This window comes from Sitophilus oryzae, unplaced genomic scaffold (assembly GCF_002938485.1).
Source record: "Sitophilus oryzae breed Bouriz unplaced genomic scaffold, Soryzae_2.0 scaffold_1389_pilon_pilon, whole genome shotgun sequence".
Taxonomy (NCBI): Eukaryota; Metazoa; Arthropoda; class Insecta; order Coleoptera; family Curculionidae; genus Sitophilus; species Sitophilus oryzae.
The window spans coordinates 1,354,204-1,377,272 of record NW_022146047.1 but is presented as its reverse complement, the minus strand read 5'-3'; the positions used below and the strand labels follow the sequence as shown (position 1 = coordinate 1,377,272).

Genomic DNA, 23,069 nt, shown 5'->3' with positions numbered 1-23,069 from the left:
GATTTTTGCCATTGACTCGCTACGGTAGGAATTTGTTGAAATCAACTGAAATGCACCAAGCCTATACTAATTAATAACTACTATTGCATAAACTGGTGCTTAATAAAACGGCGATGGTAAATGTTTCAGTATGCCTACGCGCACCTATTCGCCGTTTTAAAACAGTGCGCGTAGGATGCATCGCGGCTACCATCCTGGCGAGCAGCGCGGCCAGCATCTTGGCGAGCATCGCATCGAGATGCCTCACTATGTTTGTGCCCTTATTCACAGCCATAGAAGGAATCTATTAAATACATACACATGTTATATAATACCTTTGTCAGATCAAATAAATAAGGAAAAGCTTGAGCACAGAATATTACAACAGAAAAACAAAATATATGCTTTAAAAATAATGTTTAAAATATATGTTTTGTTCAAAATATATGTTTAGTTAAATAATAAGGAAACATTTACTTTACCTTTAATAACCTTCTTTATCATTAATTTTGAGCCGATGAACGATTTCATTGGCACAATGAAAAGTAATTAATTAACTCTATGAACTTTAAGTTCATTAAATCAATGAACAGTGTTCATTAATTTTAAGAACACATTCACTGGTACAATGAACAGATTTCATTAATATAATGTACCTAAATTCTTATATTAATGAACCCTATCATTAATACACAATGAAAAGTAATTAATTAACTCAATGAACTTTAAGTTCATTAAATCAGTGAACAGTGTTCATTAATTTGAAGAACACATTCACTGGTACAATGAACAGATTTCATTAATATAATGTACCTAAATTCTTATATTAATGAACCGTATCATTAATACAATAAAATAATTTCATAACCTATTTAGTTATACATTTCAAAGTCGACACTATTAGTAACTCTTGTTACACCGTATAATGGATGATGAAGATCGCTGTCATTGATATGAAATGTCATTGATAGTCATTTCCCAGCCAACTACCTGAAATAATTCTACTATAAATAGATTTCCATTTGAACAAGCCCTTAGCTAGAACGGTAACAAAATTATGAATAGTGCCGACTTACTTAAGGAGCCAGTAAATTTTTCCATTAGGGTTTATTAATAAAAAACAAGTGCAATATACTAATAATAATTTATTAAACTCGATATAGCATATACAAATTAAAAATTAAAAAAATCGAATCGACGAAGAGAATAGTAATGTAATTATTAATTTTAGGGTAAATTATAATAAGAAAATTAATTTACCAGTCGATATCCCGAGGGATTTCTATAAAAAGACCATTTCTTCATTATATTAGCTGTATCCTTAGACTTGATAACGTCTAGACGAATTTGCAACAGGCTTTCCAAGTCGCATCAAGTGGGTCCGATGTTAAATTGTCGAATTTGAGGGCTTGAAGGCAGGTCTCAACATCTTCTTCCGGTTCTAAAAGACGTATATCAAAATAATTAAAATGCCAAATATTAAAAGAACATTCGAAGTTACCATAATCAGTTCCATGCCTCGACTTGTTACTATGTTTTTCTTCTTTTTGTTTTTTATCTTCTGAAACATATTTGGAAACCGCTGTTTTAATGAATACCCGCACCAGAGATCTCACACAGCGGAATTTGATTTGACAACACAACAAATTAACTACAATACGATAGGACTTTTATTTAAAATATTTAAAATATTGAAGAGAACACTTACCACTCTAATGAAACTAAAGCCTCACTGAATAACTCAACCACACAGACGTTATTAAAGTGCCAAAGTAACCGATCAACATGGCGGGCATTTAAGCCCTAATATTTTATTCATGAACCGCGTACATTAATATAATGTAGTGTGTTCGTTGTATTAATAACATTGTTCATTGTCACAATGTACAACTCATTAATCAATTATTTAGTACATTAATATAATGAATATGTGTTCATTAAAGTGTCAGCACTAAAATAAAGAACGCGTTGATTGGGACAATGAACGGGTTCATTCATAGACTTAAAATAAAATATAGACTACACTATTTACATCTCAACGCGGTCAAACAATCTTTTTTGTACACATATTTACTTCTGGGTACAGTCGACCGAGCCTTCCTCATCCAGCCTATGTTGTCACGTCTTTAATATTATCAATATTTTTTTTTCTTGTTATACACATATATTGAGATATTAATACTACATTTTAATAAAGTAGGTTTTAATATTCCATAGATGTATTAAATAGTCCTTATACTACTAAATTATAAGTCGGATACGGTTTAAAAAGGATAAGTTCTTTACAATATGACAACACCGATTAGAGGCGAGGGAGCCTATTCATTCTTTTATTACCTTGTAGTACGCGTCACACGTGTGCTGTAAAGCTTTGTTGCCGCTATGTCCCCGGCTGTATTAACGCATTTTCTTAGCTTGTGGTACATTAAGTGTTTATTTGATTGACTTTTTCTGTTCAAGAACTATAAAATATAGTTCGCCAGTGCCAAATTTGCAAGAAAGTTGACTTAAATAATCCATTTAAGTCTTGCAAATACGTTTAATTTTTTTTTTTATTTTAAACGTATTTGAAGTCTTGAAACGACTTTCGACCGGTAGGCAACTCTCAATTTACCCAATGGGAGTCAGTGGCGTTGTTGTAGAAACGCGCTTATTTAGATAATATTTTAGTAAAATGTAAAATCTGAATTTTTTCTCTTACAATACATTATTTACTTACTTACATTGTATCATAATTATAACCCCGTTAATAATTAATAATGTTTTTATTAAAAATATATTCCGGTTTAATTCTAAAATTATCTTCAGAATCTAAAATAACGTACAAGAATTTTAAAATGATATTACATTATGAAACAATATTTTTTAATATACCGGGTCGTCTCAAAAGTGGCTCACCCCTATAACTTTTCTAATTTTTCAGATTAAAAAAAAACAGATTTGTATGTTAGTAGGTATATGACATAAATTAGGATTTATTGACGTATTCAATTGTTTTTGGTCTCTTTCTGTTTCATCGAAATGATTACATCTTTTGATTTTTAAAGGCACCCTCGGTATATTGCTACTTTATTCGATAAAAAATGACACTCTGAATAGAATGACATATCATATGTCAACTTTTGACATTGTCGTTTAAAAACAAATCGTATTTTAAATTTCAATCCAGGGTGCCATGGTGTTGTTAAAAACACTAAGTTCAAGGAGCCTTGGAAAAATAGTTTTGATCGTCTAATAGGTTTCGTGTCTTGTCTAGGCCGGTTAAAAGATGTACAAATCGTATTTTTAATCATACATATGTCAATTTTTTCAAATGGAACAAGGGTGACTCATTAGCATATTTGGAAAAAGCATTTTTTATGAATATACTGATACCACACACTTGGTATTTCGAGTTAAATTCTCGTTATGAACCGCGTGTTACAATTACAATTAAACCATATGCAAAAATGTCAAAAGTTGACATATGTCATTCTATTCAGAGTGTCATTTTCTATCGAATAAAGTAGAAATATACCAAGGGTGCCGTTTAAAAATTAAAAGTTATAGTCATTTCCGGTGAAAGAGGAAGTGACCAAAAACGATTGAGTGCGTCAATCAATCCTAATTTATGTCATATACTAACATACTAAATCTTGTTTTTTTATTTGAAAATATACAAAAATTATGGGGATGAGCCACTTTTGGGACGCACCCGGTATAATAAAGACAGTACCGAGTTAAATAAATGTAGTTTTCATTTTATCCACTTCCTATCACCTTCTTTGCTTTAATGGAACAGATTTATGTTTTCTCTAATTTACATAATAAGACATCACCTAACCAGAAAAAAAATACAACAATCATATTTTTTTTCTCTCCCTGTCGCCGATTCTATTATATCTGTGGAATAGATCCTGTTTGGATTAATATTAGGGGTTGTAAATGTTTGACTAAAATTAATAATTTATTATTAATTTCAAAAATTACGTAATTTAAATTATAAAATTTCTTCTATAACGTGTATTTTATTATTTTTATCCTTTTTGGATTCTAAGACGTTTTTTCTAAACTTTTATTTAAAAAAACCTGTCCTAAATCTTAATAAAATATAAAAAAAGTTTAAATACGATATATTATTTCATTATAGCTTCATTAAAATAAAAAAATACCCGGCTATGATACGGAGAGTTCAGGTGTACTTGAGAAACGAAAGACAGTGTTGTGTTTTTCGTCAGAGTCGTCAGGGAACGACCGTTACGACAGAGACAACCTATCTATCGCTCGTGTCGCACTCGTTATAACCTAAAACAATAACAAAACAATAACAAGACATTGTCTGACCGCATGTTCCAGCTATTTATGAATGAGATGCTCAGTCTATATTTTATTATAAGTCTATGGGTTCATTATATTAATGAAAATCTTACATTAATTTAATAACCAGATTTTCATTATCTTGATGAAATTTGATTCATAGTATTAATAAATCGGACATCGATCTATGATTAACAAATCATTATATTAATGAAAAAAATCATTGTCCCAATGAAACAACAGTTAATAATCAATGTTCATTAATATTATGAACAATATTTTTTTCAGTGGAAGCAGAACTGTTTATCTTAGTTTTAATAACATTGGGGGCTTCCCCAATGGCAGCCACTGCCTAAGCAACAGCAAATTGAAATGTAAACGGCAGACAATGTTGTTTTTTCTAAGACAAGAGCGAATCTCGCATCTCCTCTCCTCCCTTAAACTTTCCTATCCGCAAAGGACTTCGGCTCGTGTGTAACTTTACAGGCGGAGGGCGCACTCTAAGCCTCCAACCGAATTAGGAACGAAATGAGTTCGGGGAGATTGCCGCCCTAATAAAAGCGTCTTCTGTCGAAGCAGGAATTTGTTTCGACTTCCAGCCCGTTAAGAGCGTGTTTGCTCAACTAAATTGGCTTCGGGAAGTCTATTACTCGACGCGTGAACGTCACATTGTCGTTCTTTATACGTAAAAGTGTTTTATTTTTACGGTACGACGCTTGATTTTAACAGGAAGTGAAGAAGATACAGTGCAAAATTACTCTGTTTTTAGGAACGAATAGGAAAAATATACAGCGTGTACGTAAATGAAATATTTAATGCCAAATATGATACCGTCACTGTCCTAATTCTCGTCATATTTCCATATTTTTTAAAAAATTAAGAAATTCCATAATAAATAATTTTAAATAGTTGTTTTATATATCTGGAAACGTTGCAATACATCTTTTTTTAAATGGCGCACTTCATTTACGTGGAATAACGACTATTTTAGTTGGAAGTTAGACGTTGACTGTTAATGCCTTAGAACCCAATGTTGTGACGTAGTAGCGTAGACACCAATTACATTTGCCAATGATAAAATCATAGGTTGACAACTTAAGGTATGTTGACATTTGTCTGGTTTTGCATTGTTACTGTCTCAACCTAACCACCCCGTAAAACATAAATAATATATTTTGTATACTTATTATACAGGATGAGTTTTAAATAAGTGTGAATATTTTCAGGGCTGGTATATCTCGATAAAAGAAACATAATTTTCTCTTTACCGTTTTTCAAATAAGTCCAAAATAACCGAGTTATTTTACTTTGAAAATTTCCAAAAAATTATATTTTTTAACTAACAATTTCCAAAAAAAATTTCAGGAAATTCTAAATTTTCAATTTTTCTTCACCTTGTATAATTAAGTAAAGTCAAGTACTCTCTTTTTAATTGTATAATTATCGCTACCACATATTCATGACTAGTTTAGACAGAATTTAGTAATTCCTACATAATTTGAATCTATTAACATATATCGACATTATTTTTATTAATCATTATTAGAAGTACTGTATGATCAAAGAAAGGCATCAAAGACAGCTGGGAATGACAAAAATTAACATAAAAATTAACACTAATTAGAGAAAGAATAAAAAAGGATAGAACGGATACAAACTCCAGAAAAATAGTTTCCTTGAATTTTAAGCTACACCATTTAAAAATAAATTTTACTCAATATAAAAATTAATTACAACCTTCTTAAGACCAATTATGAAAAAGAAAGTGAAGAAGAGTACGGGCCAAGTAATAGGATCTAGGGCTTGACCTCGCCAAAATTATCGTCGATCGTCATTCCCCAGCAGTCCTTGACGCCGTTTTTTTTTTCGATCGTATGGTATAATTAATAAAAGTATTCTTTAATTTTGTTTAATAATAAGAGAGAAACAAATGTCTCCAATTTGGTAAAAAAATATCTATTACACTTGACATTTTCGATACCAAATTGAAAATCCATAATTTCTAACTAAGCCAAGCCAACAGATTGAAGCCGTACGTTGCCGTCATTAGGAATAAACTACTCAAACTATTATTTATGTAATCAATTGAATAGATTTACTGCTAGTATAAATCAAAATGACTTTTATTTGAAAGTTTTATAAATTGCTCTATAATTTGGTTTGTTTTTCTTTTGTTATTTTTCTTGTTAGGGAGTTATTTTTCTTGTTCTGAAATTTTGTATTACTCAAATTAAATTTGAATTGTTTGATTATGCGTACTACCTGTTATTTATTTCTCTTATGTATGTATATAAATACTATTTACCAAGGACATCAAATAATAGTATATTAATGAATAAAGAGGCTGTAAATAAATAAATTACCAGCAACTTGGAAATGATTGCTTTATTAAAAATAAGTAATACTTTTCGTATACAGTTTTACAATTTGGAGCTTCCTTACAAATGTATATGCTTACATAGGGTGTACCAAAATGAATAAATAAATTAATAAATAACGCTTTTTGAGTTGCTAGGATGTGGATGAGCTGGAAGTATACTGGTCTGTGCATAGATTTAGGAAGAACAGATATCACATTATGCATTTTAACCCGATCAAACATTCGGAGGTTGACTACGTACTGTAAAAATCAACTGAGATAGAGAAGGCGACATTGCCACATATCAAATTTGCGCCTATCTACTTAGTTTGATTTGCAGAAAAGGTGACTTTAAAACCTTCACCGGATATCAATAAATCTCAATTTCTTAATTAAATTAATAGTTTATTTTTAAAGAAGCATGCGTAATAATATGTTATTAACCAGAGGATATATGCGTTACTATTAAAAGACATGTTTACTGTTTAATGTGCTGAAACGTCTAGAACTACTGGCAACGTCGCTGCTAGTCTTCCAGAATGAAATGAGCCGTCCGTCCCACAACCCCTCGCGACGGCCTATGGTCCGTTATAGCGTACTACGTTTAGCTTACGGTGTGTTTGAAGTCGGAATCAAGTCCGAAGTGAACTTTTCAGTATTTTTCAGTAGTTTTTGTTTTTGTTTAATGTACTTTTGAATCTGCGAATTTTCAATATGGTACGACAGTGCCAAATGTGTGGACAAATAAGCTCAAATTACCCAAATTTGTCTTTTCACAGGTAGGTATTGTTTCCGCCGCGCCGTAATCGTACATAGGCGTCCCACAAGGGAGCCTCTCACAATTAAAATAATTTCTAATTATTTTTGTTGAATTTTGATCTATTAAAACAAGAACGTAATAGCCGGTAATTGCATTATAATTCGTCTCAATTACTACCTAACTGTTGTAGATCATAAAAAATTTGGTATATATAAACGTTACATTTGAAACTTTATTATAAGCCAGAAAGTGACATTTTTTTCTTAAAATTGCGTCCTATTTTGGTCATTATATACGATATTCTAAAGGAATTTTGCTCAATAAATAAACAAAGGTGTTTACCCGACCTTTTTTACATTTTATTGCTTTATTATATCTGCCCCTTCGGCCTTGTTTAGACAATTTTTTACCACCGTACAAATACATCTTCCTAGAGTTATTTGTACGGTGTGTTTAACTTTTTTTAGAATGGGACGAACTGTAAATAATTCTTAGGCTACTAGTTTTATACATACCAATATAAAAAAAAGCTTTTTACCTATTACGTTTTTGGTTTGTGATTTTTATTTCAATTTTTTACATAAGATGGGGGCCATTGTAACGCACATTTTCAATTTTTTTTTGTCAACAGGTGATTGAAACCGCAATACATATGCTTAATACAGTTCATGAAGATTAGGACATTTAACTAAAATTTGATTATCTGATGAAGCTACCTTTAAAAGTAATGGATTTGTAAATAAACGTAATAGGTATTCATTATTATGCGACAGAAATCCCATACTGTAGCACACAGATTTTATACTTTTAATGATAAATGCCTTCTATTGCGAGACTAAAAGGCAATTGCAAAATTTTTAAGTCAAAAAAAGTCAAAAGGATAAGTTATTCCAAAAAAGGACTGTCCTTTTCAAAAAAGGACAAGTGGCAACCCAAGGTATTTCTGGAATGGAAATTTAATGGCAAATCTACAACTTTGGTTTGAAAATATGTTCCGGCCACCTATGTTTACAAAAATGTCTAAAATGTGCCTAAATGCCTCCATATTCTGAAAAAAAATTGAAAGAAAATTCACCAACCACAAACCTAATTTTATTTATTTATCGTATGGCGAACACATGATACTATAAAAGTAATATATATAAATATACACAACCAAAAAAATATAGACAAATATGCAAGACACTTAAAATTATAAACAAACCTAATATAGAACTGTTTCGGAAGCCTGAGTCACACTGTAAATATTCAAAAGTAACTGAAAGTTTATATAGAAGTAACTGAAAGTTTAAATTGAAAATCGACGTTGGAGTGATTTTCGAAAACTACTAACGTTTCAATATAAGTATATGTGGGATATTAATTGTATTATTATATTAGACCTTATAACAAAACTCATCTGACGAAAAAGTGTTAATGTAGTATATTAATATGGAATAAAAATTTTACTAATTACTTTACTTTTACTTTACTAATTAAATTCGTTCCAAAAAACGATACGCCACTGGCCATTAGAACAATCCCAAATGCGCCTAGTTGCCGGGGTCGGAAATTATAGACTTCTCTGTCTCTTCTGTCCTTGTTTGACACATTGGAATGTTTGATACACTACCAACGAGTATTTATGAATGAGATGTTCGGTCTATCTTTATAATGTCTTTGGGTCTGTGCTTCTGTTCTTCTTGAGTTTATTTTTTAATGCAGTGATCATCTCGCTTTTAAATTCTAAATTTTCTGTGGGCCCTAACTGTTTAACGGATGTAAGCAAACTTCGTAAAAACATAAGGTCAGGATCTCTGTCATCTTTAGTTTTTGTACAAATGGTTTTAAGGTGTGCAAGATATTGCAAGTCGATATCATCGCTTTTAGCAAGTTCATGATTAAACACTCTCCAGTAGGGAAGAGCTTTTGCGAAATGCGGGAAAGAATAAAAGCGACTTGATATTCAAAGGCCAAGATTGTACATTTTTTTTGGTTGTACAGTATTGAGTCTTTAATTAGTTCTGAGCTCGGGATTGGCAGATAAAGATCGTGCTCCGCATTTCTAAGTTAATAGTTGTGAGATGACCTTTCGGGAATAGCAGATATGTTCTTGCGGATTAAGCAAATGGATTAAAAAATGAATAAAGAAGGAAGAGGCAGTATTTTGAAATTTTTAAAGAAATTCTAGCAGTGCGAGTTCTACTGTTCAGTCCCAATAAATATCGAACTGCTCTCTTTTGAAGTTTGAAAATACGATCAAATTTTGTTGCGCAGCAAGTATCCCAGAATGGAAGGGCATAACGAAGATGTGATCAAAAAGGGCATAATAGGCTATTCTAGAGGTTGATAAGTTAAGTTCCTTAGAAACTGATCTTAGTGCAAAAGTTTCAGCGCTTAGTTTCTTTGATAAAGCTTCGATGTGCAAGTCCCAATTTAACTAGTTGTCTACAACAAGTTCTAAGAATTTCACAGAGTCCACGACGCGACGTCAATAGTGATGTTGAGTACAAAAGGTTGTATAGTACTTTTATATGACAAAACTTTAGTTTTTGGTAGGTTCAGGCATAGGAAATTAGAATTGCACCAAGATTTAATGGTGCGTAAGTCACTAGATATGGTATTATATAGGGCCGTAACATCTGGGCCGCTCCAAGTGAAACTAGTATCGTCCGCAAAGAGGTAGATTTTACCGCTAATGTCTAGATTTGCAATGTCGTTGATAAACACCAGAAACAAAATAGGGCCAAGTACTGAACCGGTCATTGATGACGTGCAACCAAACTTGTTTTAATTTCCCTTTATTATAATAATATATATAATTGGTATAATTATTGCATTTCTTTTTGTTGTACTCTTCAAGTGACTATTAATAATTTAATATCACTTATTAACTATAAGCTATACCAATTAAACTTTTAGTTACGTAATAGAGGGCGCGCGATGGACATTTTTGGCGCCAGGCTGACTAATTGGAATTTAAATTTTCCGCTGGGGATTCAGGTGGTAGCTCTGCTGTAAAAAATGTCGAGTTACCACATTTATTTATTTCCTGACATTGTCATTCGTTTTGATACTTTAATTTTGTATTACGAGTTTTTGGTTTAAATGAATTGTGTAGTGATACTTTTAAGTGAGTTTTTTAAGAAGGTGGGTTTTGTTGATGTAAAAACTAATTGTTTATATATTTATAATTAACTAGCGTGTACCAGCGATTTCGTTCGCGTCGAATTAATCATTTATAATGGCGATGATAAAGCAAAGCAAGAATTGCCATTAACATACAAACTGGATAAAATTTTCTCACATTTATGTCAGCATGAGAAAAAATAATATGGCGATATTATTATATAACTTGGTAATATTTGAGGGGTAGTTTCATCTCGTTGGAATTTGACTTTCGAAAAATTCGTTTGCCAAAAATAAACTTTTTACGTCAAGCAGTTTAAGCAGAATCAAGGTTAAGAAATTACCCAACTTTTTGGAACACCCTGTATGATTTTTTAAAAAAATTCAAAATATGTAAAAAAACCAAATAAATTATGCTTGTTATTATGCTTGGTTTTCCCGAAAGACTAACCGTTTTTTAAATAACAAATATTGTAACATTTGAGGAACGTTTTCACCCTCTTGGAATTTGAGATTCGAGAAACCTCTCCTTATCGAACCTCTACACCCCACAGTCAATCCGTTTGCCAAAAATCAGCTTTAAACGTCAAGCAGTTTAAGCAGAATCGTGATTACTCAATGGTTATATTTTATAAAACACCCTGTATAAATTTATAAAAAAATTTAAAATATGTAAAGCAACAAAATAAAATATACGTGTTTAAGAGTTTTTCCGAAAAACTCACCGGTTTTTAAATAAAACATATTTTAATATTTGAGGGATAGTTTCACCCCCTTAGAATTCGTGTTTCGAAAAATCCCTTCTTATTGAGCCTCTACACCCTAAAGTCAATCTATTTTCCAACAATCAGCTTTTTACATCAAGCGCTTTAAGCAGGATCGTGATTAATCAATGACCAGATTTTTTGAAACGCCCTGTATACATTTTTAAAAATCTTAAAACATGTAAAACAAACAAAATAAAATGTACGTGTTTAAGCGTTTTTTCGGAAACTTGACCGTTTTTTAAATAAAAAATATTGTAATAATTGAGGGATGGTTTCACCCTCTTGGAACTGGAATTTCGAAAAATCCCTTCTTATCGAACCTCTACACCCTAGAATCAACCTGTATGCCAAAATTGAGCTTCTTCCGTTGAGTGGTTTGGGCAGGATCGTGATTAATCAGTATGTCAGTCACTTAAGGATTTTATATATTAGTATAGATTTATTTTTCTTTCCTAAAATATTTTTATTAAAACAAAATAAGTGGGCAACGCTGTACCGGTCAAGCTTAATCACGTGACTAAAGGTGTATTTGAGATGAACTATAGATAATATATTCATTACATAAAAATAGCTGTGAGAAATTAAAAAATATTTAAAGAAAAAGTAATTTTCTGTATAATTGAAAACGTTTAGAACTTGCTCAGTGCTCTAGAAACAATTTCAGAAAGAGTTCATACACGATAACTGTAAAAGTTTAAATTGCATTTTGAAATAGAGCTACAGAAAATAGTTATGTCCTATCTTGATTTCTCTTTTATAGTTGCGAGTGTTATTACATCTATATGCCCTATATGTTCTTGTTTCGTATATGATATAAAAATTGCTTATTTTTATTTCTCATTTTTATACATTTGCAAATTTAAACGTGTAATATTTCGAAAATATTTTTTTACCAGACAGATGTGTGATGAGCCGCCAACTTTTCAAAATATTTATGAAAAGCAGATTTTACTTTGTTATTTTTAAAACACTTTTTCTCAAATCCTTGCGAAATACTTAAATTTTAAAAAATAAAAAGCTTCCAAAATTAAACACATTTTTTTACTGATATGTGTATACAGGGTCGCTGTTATGTATGGAAACGGTCGAATATTAGGTAAAATATAGGAGGTACCGCAAAAAGTTAAATACAAAAGTTATAGGGTTTATAAATATATATTAGCGTGTAATAAATTTAAGTAAACAGGGTCGGTCATAAAGTCGTGGCATATCAAAGTTTCATTTTTTTAAATAAAACCCCCTATATATTATTGCATAGTTCGGTTCATCCTTCAATTCTAAGCAAAAATCGAAATACACACAATGTACCTCAAACTGACCGTTTCCGAGTTATTGCCTTTTGAAAATATCACTTATACAATTTGATTTAATTAATTTCGATATGTTCAATTTCATTTAACGATGCCATTCTACCGAAACGGTGGCACTTGATAACATTTATCATTAATTCTCAAGTTAGCGTTGATAGATGTATAAAATGAAAGTATATCAAGTCTGGATATTACAAAATTTTCGTTTAACATTTTAGTTCTTCAATTTATGTACATTTTGTATTACGATTATTGCTTAAAATTGAAGGAAGAATTGAAATAAGCAATAATATACAGGGGTTTTGATTTAAAAATATAAAGTTTGATGTAACACAACTTTATGACCGACTCAAAACTTAAATTTATTACTCGTTAATAGATATTTAAAAATCCTGTAACTTTTGTATTTAAAGTTTTGCGGTACCTCCTATATTTTACCTAATAATCGACCGTTTCCATAAATTAAAGCGGCCCTGTATTAGTGATGGACAAAACTGTTATTTTTAGATAATACTTGAAACTGTTATAGTTATTTATAAAAAACAGCTTAAAATAACAGCTTAAAAATAACAGGTTTCTTTATTTTATTGCTAAATATCTGAAAGAGTATGAAGCGGTCACCGCCAGACGTATTAACGCAGTTGCAAGTTGCAACAATGACATGCTCGGTGGTAGTATTTCCAGGGTGTCAAAACATTTCTAAATATCGATTGTTATCTAAAATACCTCTCTAAAAACGGGCGTTGTTTACAAATAAGCGCTGTTTACAAATTGCGATATAAAAAAGCCAAAATTCCGCCACTCGTCTATACGTATACGTTCCGATCTACCTACGCCTTGCCCCTCGATCGGCGTAATTCCTGAATTGCGTAGCAGTGTACAGGGTGCATCTCACTCGACGGGCGAGAAGCTCTTAGTTATAATTTTACCATTTGCGGTCAAAAAATAGCAATATAAGAAAATGTGTAGTATATTCTTCATAAGTAAACCAACAACACACTAGAGTTCGAATTAATTTTACACTTAAAATAGCGTGTACCCGCGACTTCGTTCGCGTCGAATTAATAATTTGTAATGGTGATGATAAAGCAAAGCAAGAATTTCTATTAACATACAAACCGGATCAAATTTTCTCACATTTGCCAAAAATAAGCTTTAAACGTCGAGCAGTTTAAGCAGAATCGTGGTTAATCAATTACTCAACTTTTTGGAACACCCTGTATTATTTTTTAAAAAATTTAAAAATATGTAAAAAAACAAAATAAATTATGCGTGTCCAAGCGTTTTCCCGAAAGACTAACCGTTTTTTAAATAACAAATATTGTAATATTTGAGGGGCGTTTTCACCCCCTTGGAATTTAAGATTCGAGAAACCCCTCCTTATCGAACCTCAACCCCACAGTCAATCCGTTTGCCAAAAATCAGCTTTAAACGTCAAGCAGTTTAAGCAGAATCGTGATTACTCAATGGTCACATTTTATGAAACACCCTGTATATATTTTTAAAAAATCTTAAAATATGTAAAACAACGGAATAAAATATACGTGTTTAAGAGTTTTTCCGAAAAACTCACCGGTTTTTAAATAAAAAATATTCTAATATTTGAGGGTGGTTTCACCCCCTTAGAATTCGAGTTTCGAAAAATCCCTTCTTATCGAACCTCTACACCCTAAAGTCAATCCGTTTTCCAAAAATCATCTTTTTACGTCAAGGGCTTTAAGCAGGATCGTGATTAATCAATGACCAGATTTTTTAAAACACCCTGTATGTATTTTTAAAAAATCTTAAAATATGTAAAACAACGAAATAAAATATACGTGTTTAAGAGTTTTTCCGAAAAACTCACCGGTTTTTAAATAAAAAATATTCTAATATTTGAGGGTGGTTTCACCCTCTTAGAATTCGAGTTTCGAAAAATCATTTCTTATCGAACCTCTACACCCTAAAGTCAATCCGTTTTCCAAAAATCAGCTTTTTACGTCAAGGGCTTTAAGCAGGATCGTGATTAATCAATGACCAGATTTTTCAAAACACCCTGTATACATTTTTAAAAAATCTTAAAATATTATTCTGAAAATTTTTCGGAATAAATAAATACCTAAATATTGAAACTTAATAACGTACTGAAACATACAGCGCCATAATATCTCGACCTTCGCCCGTTATGCTCGTAACAGGTTGAAAAACAATATATCTAAAACAACTGATGCGTTATTCTCCAACCTGTTTCGAACTCCCATCGACAATCGACCGATGCAGCAGCGTTACTTTCCCACTCCGATTATCTCGACCGTCACCCTGTTATGCTCGTAACAGGTTGAAAAACAACGTATCTAAAATGACTGCTTCTCCAACCCGTTGCGAGCCTCCATCGACAATCGACCGATTCAGCAGCCTTCCTTTCCCACTCCTGTTATCTCGACCGCCAGGCGTTATGCCCGCAACTGTTTCAAAAAACCTGCTTCTTTTATATCCTATTATTTTTAAGCTGTTGTAAGCCCAATACGACCGTCAACGGGATCGACCGAAGCAGCTACGTTCGCCGTAGCGCATTCCCCACTCCGTTGTCCGTTGTCCGTTGTCTCGCCGCCTGTATCGATGGTTGACGAAATAACATGTTTTCCATCCATACTAGTTGTTTTTTGGAATTGCTTCGAGAAGCATAGAATTTCGGGGCGGCGCAGGGCGCCGACTTCGTTTTTCGTTTCACGAGCGGCCGATCTCTACGTGTCGTTATTTTATATCTGTTATTTTTTAGAAGTAGTAACGGTTGCGTTATGTTATTTCTAAATAATTGTTATAAAATAACAGATAGTTAAATAACAACCCATCACTACACTGTATACATACAGCAGTATGTCCGCATTTAAAGTTTAATAAGATTTTATTCCAAATGAGTTTGTTGTTTCAAAATATTAGTTAATGAAGTTGACCATAGAAATGAAGTAATATAATAGACATGTTATAGCCGACTTTGTATAAAAAAAATAATTTTTTATTTATTTTTAGGGGCCAATCCAACGTTGAGGGACAACGGCCGTGGGTTCAGAGCTGACCAATGGGCGAGGTTCTGCGGACGGTACGTGTGTGCCGACGTCATAGAGAAGCACGCCAGGCAGAGGCTGTTGGAGAGGTCCACGTCTTACGGCCATTGGGGGATAGAGCACGAGATGGGCGCCAGGGTGGTTATGGGTAAAGTGGTACCGATACCGCCTGTACCTCAGCCTCAATCCAATGGTACGATTTTGTTTTTTATACTTACATTTAATTTTCGTTTCCTAATATCACATCGTATATTCATTCGTAGGTTATTTACATATAAGCAAAGAAAAAGTTTTCTGGAAAATTGATAGCTTTGACAGGATGATTTTGTAGTTCCTCATCTCCATTGACTTTTTCATAATATAATTTATACTATAATATTGCCAGTTTTCCTGTTTTTGCTTCTCAGCTTTTTCATAAGTTGCAGCTTAGTGTTTACTGCCTCTGTCTCAACGAATTTTTTCATTATTCTAGAGACTTAACTAAACCACTGATTTCCGGTAATTTTGGTACTAGCTTTTACAGTACCGCAGATGGGTTCAGGCCCTATAACTAGTACCCACACTTTTCAGCTAAGTCTAGAATTAACCAGTATATAATCAAGGCTGCTGTGAAGTAGAGGTGTGTAGTTCGTGAACGAACTAGTTCCAATGAACTATTCCGACCCTGGAATGAAAGGAACTAGTTCCTGGTTTCTCAAAGGACTAGTTCCTCAGGACCTATTCCGGGATCGAGACTGTGTCCTATATAGAATAACATGCGACGGCGACGGATCGGCTAACGCGCCTAGCCCGATGATAGGCAGGAGTGGGGAGTGCCAGACGTACGTTATCGGATCCGGACCTAGAGGAGCTAAACTAAATAAAAGACTAGTTTACGTACGAACGGATCGGGCCAGCGCAGCGCGATCGATGCTAAGCAGGCGTAGGGAGTGCCAGCCTTATGCCGTATGTTATCGGATCCGGACCTAAAGGAACTAGAGGAACTAAATAAAAGACTAGTTTACTTATGGATCAGCCAGCGCAATTGATGCTAGGCAGGCGTGGGGAGTGCGAGCCGTATGTTATCGGATCCGGACATAGAGGAACTATTAAAAGACTAGTTCACGGGAATCTATTCAGTCGGCAGATCCGAGATATAATTCAAGGCGACGACGACGGATTCGGCCTTGTCTATTGCCGCAGCCGGCGCGGCGTAATTACCACAGAAAATTGTCGTGAATACTGTTTTTGATTTTTAGTTTGTTTTTTAAATATTTTATGGGAATGTTTCACTTTAGGTCCCTAAAATTAAGAAATATCTTATAAAACGAAGTAGATATTCTGAATTTGTAGACAAAAACAAAAAGCTTGAAGTAAGGAAAAATGCAATTTTTCGTAAAATTTTTATAATATTTGCTCCAACTGATTTGTGATATAGTTTTTTAAATTCTGATTTGAGTTTTTTTTTTAATTTTTTTATCAGCTATAAAACTTACCTATATGTTTTTAACATACACAATTACACGTCTCGTTATATCTCCGTACATTATAAAAATTATACAGATCATACTGTGAATAGTTCTGACTGACAACGAAACGCATTAGCAAGCAAGGGGGATGTCAATGTTAGTCGGGAACTCTTGTGAACTAAAGACCTAGTTCAAAGAACTATTCCTCTGGAGGAACTAGAACTAAGGAACTAGTTCCTCCCAAGGAACTAGAATTCCCACCTCTACTGTGAAGATGACAACTGAAAAATATGTTCTTTTCTGCTCTACTATTTCTTCCATACAATAATTTATTGTCGTTATTTCCGCCTGAAAATCATGGCACTCTTGGAAGTCTTACAGCACGGTTCCTACTACAGGCAGTTCCTCACGAGAAAATATGATTTAATTTTCATATCAACCTTTGAATAAGAAGACTAAGGAAGGAGCATATCAAAAATCTTAGGTCCACCGCGATGGGCCTCAAATATGGCGGACTTAAATTCCGGTTTATCAGTGCAGTTCTAATTTTATTTAAAAAATGTGAAACTATGATGTAGAGTAGACGTGGGGTAGACTCAATAATATGTTGTTTTATTTGACGTTGTGAATAAACGTTGGTAGTTATTAAAATTGTTACAAAAATATATAATTCTAATAAAAATAGATAAGTTATAATAATTATTTATTAACACAAACATCCGATACGCTACTGAAGCAGCTAAATCTGGTAAATCAAATTGACGTATCTAAATTCTTTGACATCTAATCTTTGACAAGTAGTAAATAAAAGCAAAAATGCAAGAAAAAATATATAATTAGTTAATTTAAGTGAATTTCATAAATGATCGGTTTACTACACGTACGTATATTATATAGTCACTTACTAGCGAAAAGTTGTTCCATTATTTCACTCGATTTTTGCCGAGATCTACCGCACGCTACACAACCAACTATTTTAGAGTCTTTTTCGATAAATCGCGATAGTGTCACTGTTAATTTAAGTTCTGCCACAACTTCCATCTAGATTTACTACCTTTATACAACTCTCAGTAGTAGAATAAATAATAAATAACATAAAATAAGCTCCGTAAAGACTGACAAATCCATAAAATTTCAAATCAAATTCAAATGTGTCAAATGAATCGTCAAACAGGACTGTCAAGGATCCCCACCCTAGAGTGCTTTTTCCGCCCACCATGCATGAATACATGGATAGCATTATGCTCCTTCCTTAGTCTTCTTATTCAAAGATATCAACATAGGTGCGATTCTGCTTTGTTTCGTAGCTACAGGGTGTTAAAGTCTTAATAATCTTTCGATTTATTATAATTTTTTTCGAAGTACTTTTAGCGTTTCGAATAAAATTGTGGGGGTAAAAGTTACTATAAACGCCACATTTTTTTAATGCTAAAAAGATGTCGATAACTTCATTAGGGATGTGCATAAGAGTTATCACTGGGATATTTTTCCAAAAAAAACATGTTTTTTATTGTTTGATATCAAAATTGTGTAAGTCAAAAAATTTAAAAAAATGCCAATTAAAAGTTATCTCTTAATATTTTGTCGAATTCGGGCTCCTTGATGAGATAAACGCACTTTTATTAATCACAATTAATAAAATTAAAATTAAAATAAAATTAATAAATTATATATTTTACCTAATTTATTACTAAATATTATTACCATTAGTTATTATTACTATTAGTCTAACCTATAGCAATTTCAAATAAAAAAATAATGGTATTTAAGATAATTAGAAAAAAACTAATTTTAAAATGTTTTAACATCCTGTAGCTCTAAAACTATGCATTTCCATGCCCATGTTTATATGAACATTTTTAATTCGAATCGGACCTATGTTGATATGAAAAATAAATATTTTTTTACGTGAGGAACCTCCCCACAAGATATGGCACTTGATCTCCCCACAAGATATTTTTTGAAACACCCTGTAGATAAGAAAGAAATGGCTAGAGTTTAGGGAGGCTTTTGTTCAGCAGTGAACGCAATAAGCTAAATGATGATGATGATGATATTAATTATCTCCAACCGTATCCCGTTGCTTTTTATACTAACTGCTAATTGAGAGAATTATCCAAATTAAATATTTTGGACACTATATCACAGAAAGAACTATACCCAAATAAATAGATTACCTTTCGAATTGAAACAGCCTGCAAATCTCTTTTAAGAATGAAATTATTTGTGAGTAATAAATGTATGTCAGTAATAGAATTGATTGCTTGAAAGAATGATTTTGTAGTTCCTCATCTTATTGACTTTTTCGTATAATTTCTGGTTTCTGTAAAATTTATAAATTAAAAAAATGCATTAACAGCTTCCAACGAACACCAGCCACTATTAAGGAATGGTTTTAATAAGAACAAAAACACTTATATAGCTAGTTATTTTCAACAAAATATAATTCTAAAAAATGGTAATTACTGCACTAACGTAATAAGTGTACTTCAGCTTAGAGAATAATGATGCGAAAATAATAATATAATCCCATTAGGAAGATAAAATATCATTTTCGAACAGCTGCTACCAAAAATTACGAACGGTAGTAATAAAGTAAATCTGATAAAATTGTTAACTCAAGTATCGATCCAAACACCATAATGAATGAATTAATAATAACGTGCGTGGAATAACAGCTCAATAATACAAAAAATGCTGAGTCGTTCTTATCCAAATTAATAAAGGGTTTTATCTGGGTTTTTTTATTAGATTTTATATTTCACAAAGCTTTCTATTAATAATAGATACAATATAAGTACATACTTAAATTTCTTGTTTAGCTACAACCACAGTCGTAGCTAATTTAAAATCCAGCAAAAATGACTGAAACATATATATTTTTAAGTATTGGCGTGTCACTTATATGCACCGTTTATGTGTATTTAGACTAAAAGAAGAATATCTATTATTATTATGCTCCGCTTCTTCTTCTTCTTTCTCAACCTGGTTCCCTCCAATGTTGGATATAGGCCTCTTCTAGGTTTTTCCATGCTTTGCGATCTCTAGCCAATCTTATCCATTTTCTTCCTGCCACTGTTCTGACGTCATCGGCCCATCTCTTTTTTGGTCGGTCCACACTTCTTTTTGTTTTCCTAGGTCTCCATAGAATGACTTTTGGGGCCATCGGTCTGGATCCTGTCTTGCCACATGTCCGATCCATTGCCACTTCAGACTTGTCAATTTATTACAACATCTATTAGTTTTGTTTTTTGCAGCTATTTTACTCATAAAACAAATTTGCCTAATGAGCCTAAAATGCTTAAAGTTTCGGGGGGTATAATTCTACCCATCAACAGAAGCAAAATAAAAAACTATTTGAAATGTCTAAATATAGCTAGTTAAATATAGCAGTGCTGGAATAGCCGTCCATCGGGCTACCTAAAAGTAGTTAAAATTCTATGATGTATGTGTATATATGTTGTCTGTGTGTGCACGTTTTATTGACTTTTAAAAATTAGGATAAGTTTTAACAAAAAGTAATTTCATCACATTCGCGTGGCATTCACATGGTAAATGCGATAAATTTTACATTGGTGAAACATCTAGACCCTTAAATGTTCGAATTAAAGAACATAAAGATTATTTAAGAAAGGGAGATTTTCACAAATCTAAGATTTGTCAGCATTCATGGGACACAGGGCACAGAATAAAATTTAATAACGCCAAAATTATAATGAGAGAAGCGATAGCATCTAAAATAAAAATTAAAGAGGCTTTTTTAATACAATCTAATAAAAATAACTGTATTGCTCATGCATCTGTAAATGTTAGTATAGTAAACGCTACGAATGTTTGGGAGTGATTCATCCGTCGCTACCATGTGAACTAATCTGTTCAAGGTCACATAAAACTAAATTCCAGTGCCGTGGTGTTTCAAGTCATATAATAATCAATATATAATCTGTTGTAATTTGTTGTTTTAACTGTCAAAGTCTTGTCAAAACATATATTTGGTTATAAATATAAAATGGAATGCCCCATTGGTCGCACTGCAAGCACACCAATGGACTGACGCAAAAAAACGAATCAATCAAAGAAACGCGATATAGTATCGTAATTGTCAATCACGCTAACATTTTAGAATAAGTAGGAGGAGCGCAGGCAAATGATTAGACCGGGTCTTTAAAAACCTACGTCTGCGGTAAAAATTTACGTTTTTAATGTAAAAACGAGAGCGCGCGTATCGATTCTAACTTCATCAAGCGAAGAATCACTGCCAAACATTCGTGGCGTTTACTATAATGTATGGCAATCGCTTTTTTGATTTTAAAGAACATAACATAAATAAACATAACATACGTAAAAAATAAAAATAATCATACAGAAAGTTTGGGGCTTTTTGGTTTTACATTATTAAGTAATTGTTATCAGGTAGTAATTGTGTTAATTTTGAAGTTTAACTTGGATATAATGTCATTTTAACAAAACGTCAACGGTTTTTGTAGACGTGTCTGTTTTAAAAAACTAAAGTGTTCTCGAATAGTTGAATTTAAATATTTTAAATAGTTTTTTTTTGCTTCCGACGACGGAAAGAGATAAACTTTCCGAAACGTTAAGCATTTTTATTCGTTAGGCAAATTTGTATATCTTTAAACCTAACTTCTGATAAGTAGTTTCCGTTTGGGATTAACGCAGAAGTGTTTACAAAAAATAAGTACTTTATTTTGTAGATTTTCTTGCAGTGGCGAAATACCCATATAGGTTTTTTTGGAAGCATATTAAATCTCAAGTGAGAACCCGAATCACTGTTATTCATTTAGAAAACTGTTTACGCGTGGTAACAACCTCAGTCGAAATTAATATTGAAGCAATTAGTTCTGCCACACAAAATCAGACTTCCTTCTAAACTGAAATTATTTAAATTATATAGTTATTAGATAAATATGTTTGGCTTTTATTTATAAGTTTCTCTAGAATAAAATTAGCAACACTATAATACACACGCTATGTTTGTTTCAATTAATAAAAAAAGTTTTGTGGTCCGGCAGCAAATATTACCTGCTTCTGATATGTGGCTCTACTGCTGAAAAAGTTGGCCACCCATGATCTAAATTAACATAGGTACCATGATTTAATATATTTTCTTTACTTTCCAGGCCTAAAATCCAAACTGAAGAAAGTTTTTCGCACGTCTTCCGGCCCATCGTCCGACACTTTTTCCAGCGCCCGCCTCGTCACGCAGCTCACCTCGGCCGCTCTCTGCGCCAGCAGCCCCGTTCTTCCCAGCAGCGGTTCGGTGCCGCCCGTCATCAAGTCCCTCATCCGCCCCCTGACGGTACCCCGCCTCCAGATCACCCTCGTTAACAACAACGGCGACTACCCCAACTGCAACCTGGAAAACGCGGAAAATCCCGACTCGCAACCCACCACCAAGTCCAACCCCGACGATAAAATCGCGGGCTCGAACAACAAGGAGAACGCGGCCCAACCGGGCAACGGAGTCGTGGTCAACGGGAAAAATGAAGCGATCAAACCGTGCCGCAGCAAAAAGAAGAAATAGCATGAGTGCTACCTGTGTAGATGCTACTAATTATACTGGTCTGCATAATGATTTTTTTTCTCGAGATCTGGCACCATTCATGTTGATTCTTATGTAAAATGACGTCCTGAATCCATGCATTTAATTTGGAGGATGAAAGGAATTATTTCAGCTGTAAATAATATAGTTGATTGAAAGAATTGGGAAGATCCGCAACCTAATGGGCGAATTCGTGACAAGGCTTATTTGATTTCCCCTTACGTCTCAAGTTTTGTACGGTGGAGACACCAATCGTTCTGCGGCCAACGCATAAAACACTTATTTTCTCTAATTCGACCAGCGAAGGCATATCGAAGACGGTGTGGAACTGAAAGCGACAGTGTTGCCATATTAAGATGTGTAATATCTGTAATAAGTTTGACGAAAATATTTTGCGATGAAAAATCCGCGTTTATGTATTGAAAATTTATTCGTGTC

General features: G+C 32.9%; 1 protein-coding gene across 1 annotated transcript in view; it reads left to right on the top strand.

Moving 5' to 3' along the window:
• LOC115875522 (ankyrin repeat domain-containing protein 33B-like) overlaps positions 1–22,847 on the top strand; it is a 185,134-nt gene extending 162,287 nt beyond the window's left edge. The window contains exons 8-9 of the mRNA XM_030891001.1: positions 15,589–15,816; positions 22,210–22,847. Of these exons, the coding sequence (XP_030746861.1) occupies positions 15,589–15,816; positions 22,210–22,613 (632 nt within the window). The 3' untranslated portion in view covers positions 22,614–22,847. The remainder of the gene's footprint in view (positions 1–15,588; positions 15,817–22,209) is intronic.
• The last annotated feature ends 222 nt before the right edge of the window (positions 22,848–23,069 follow it).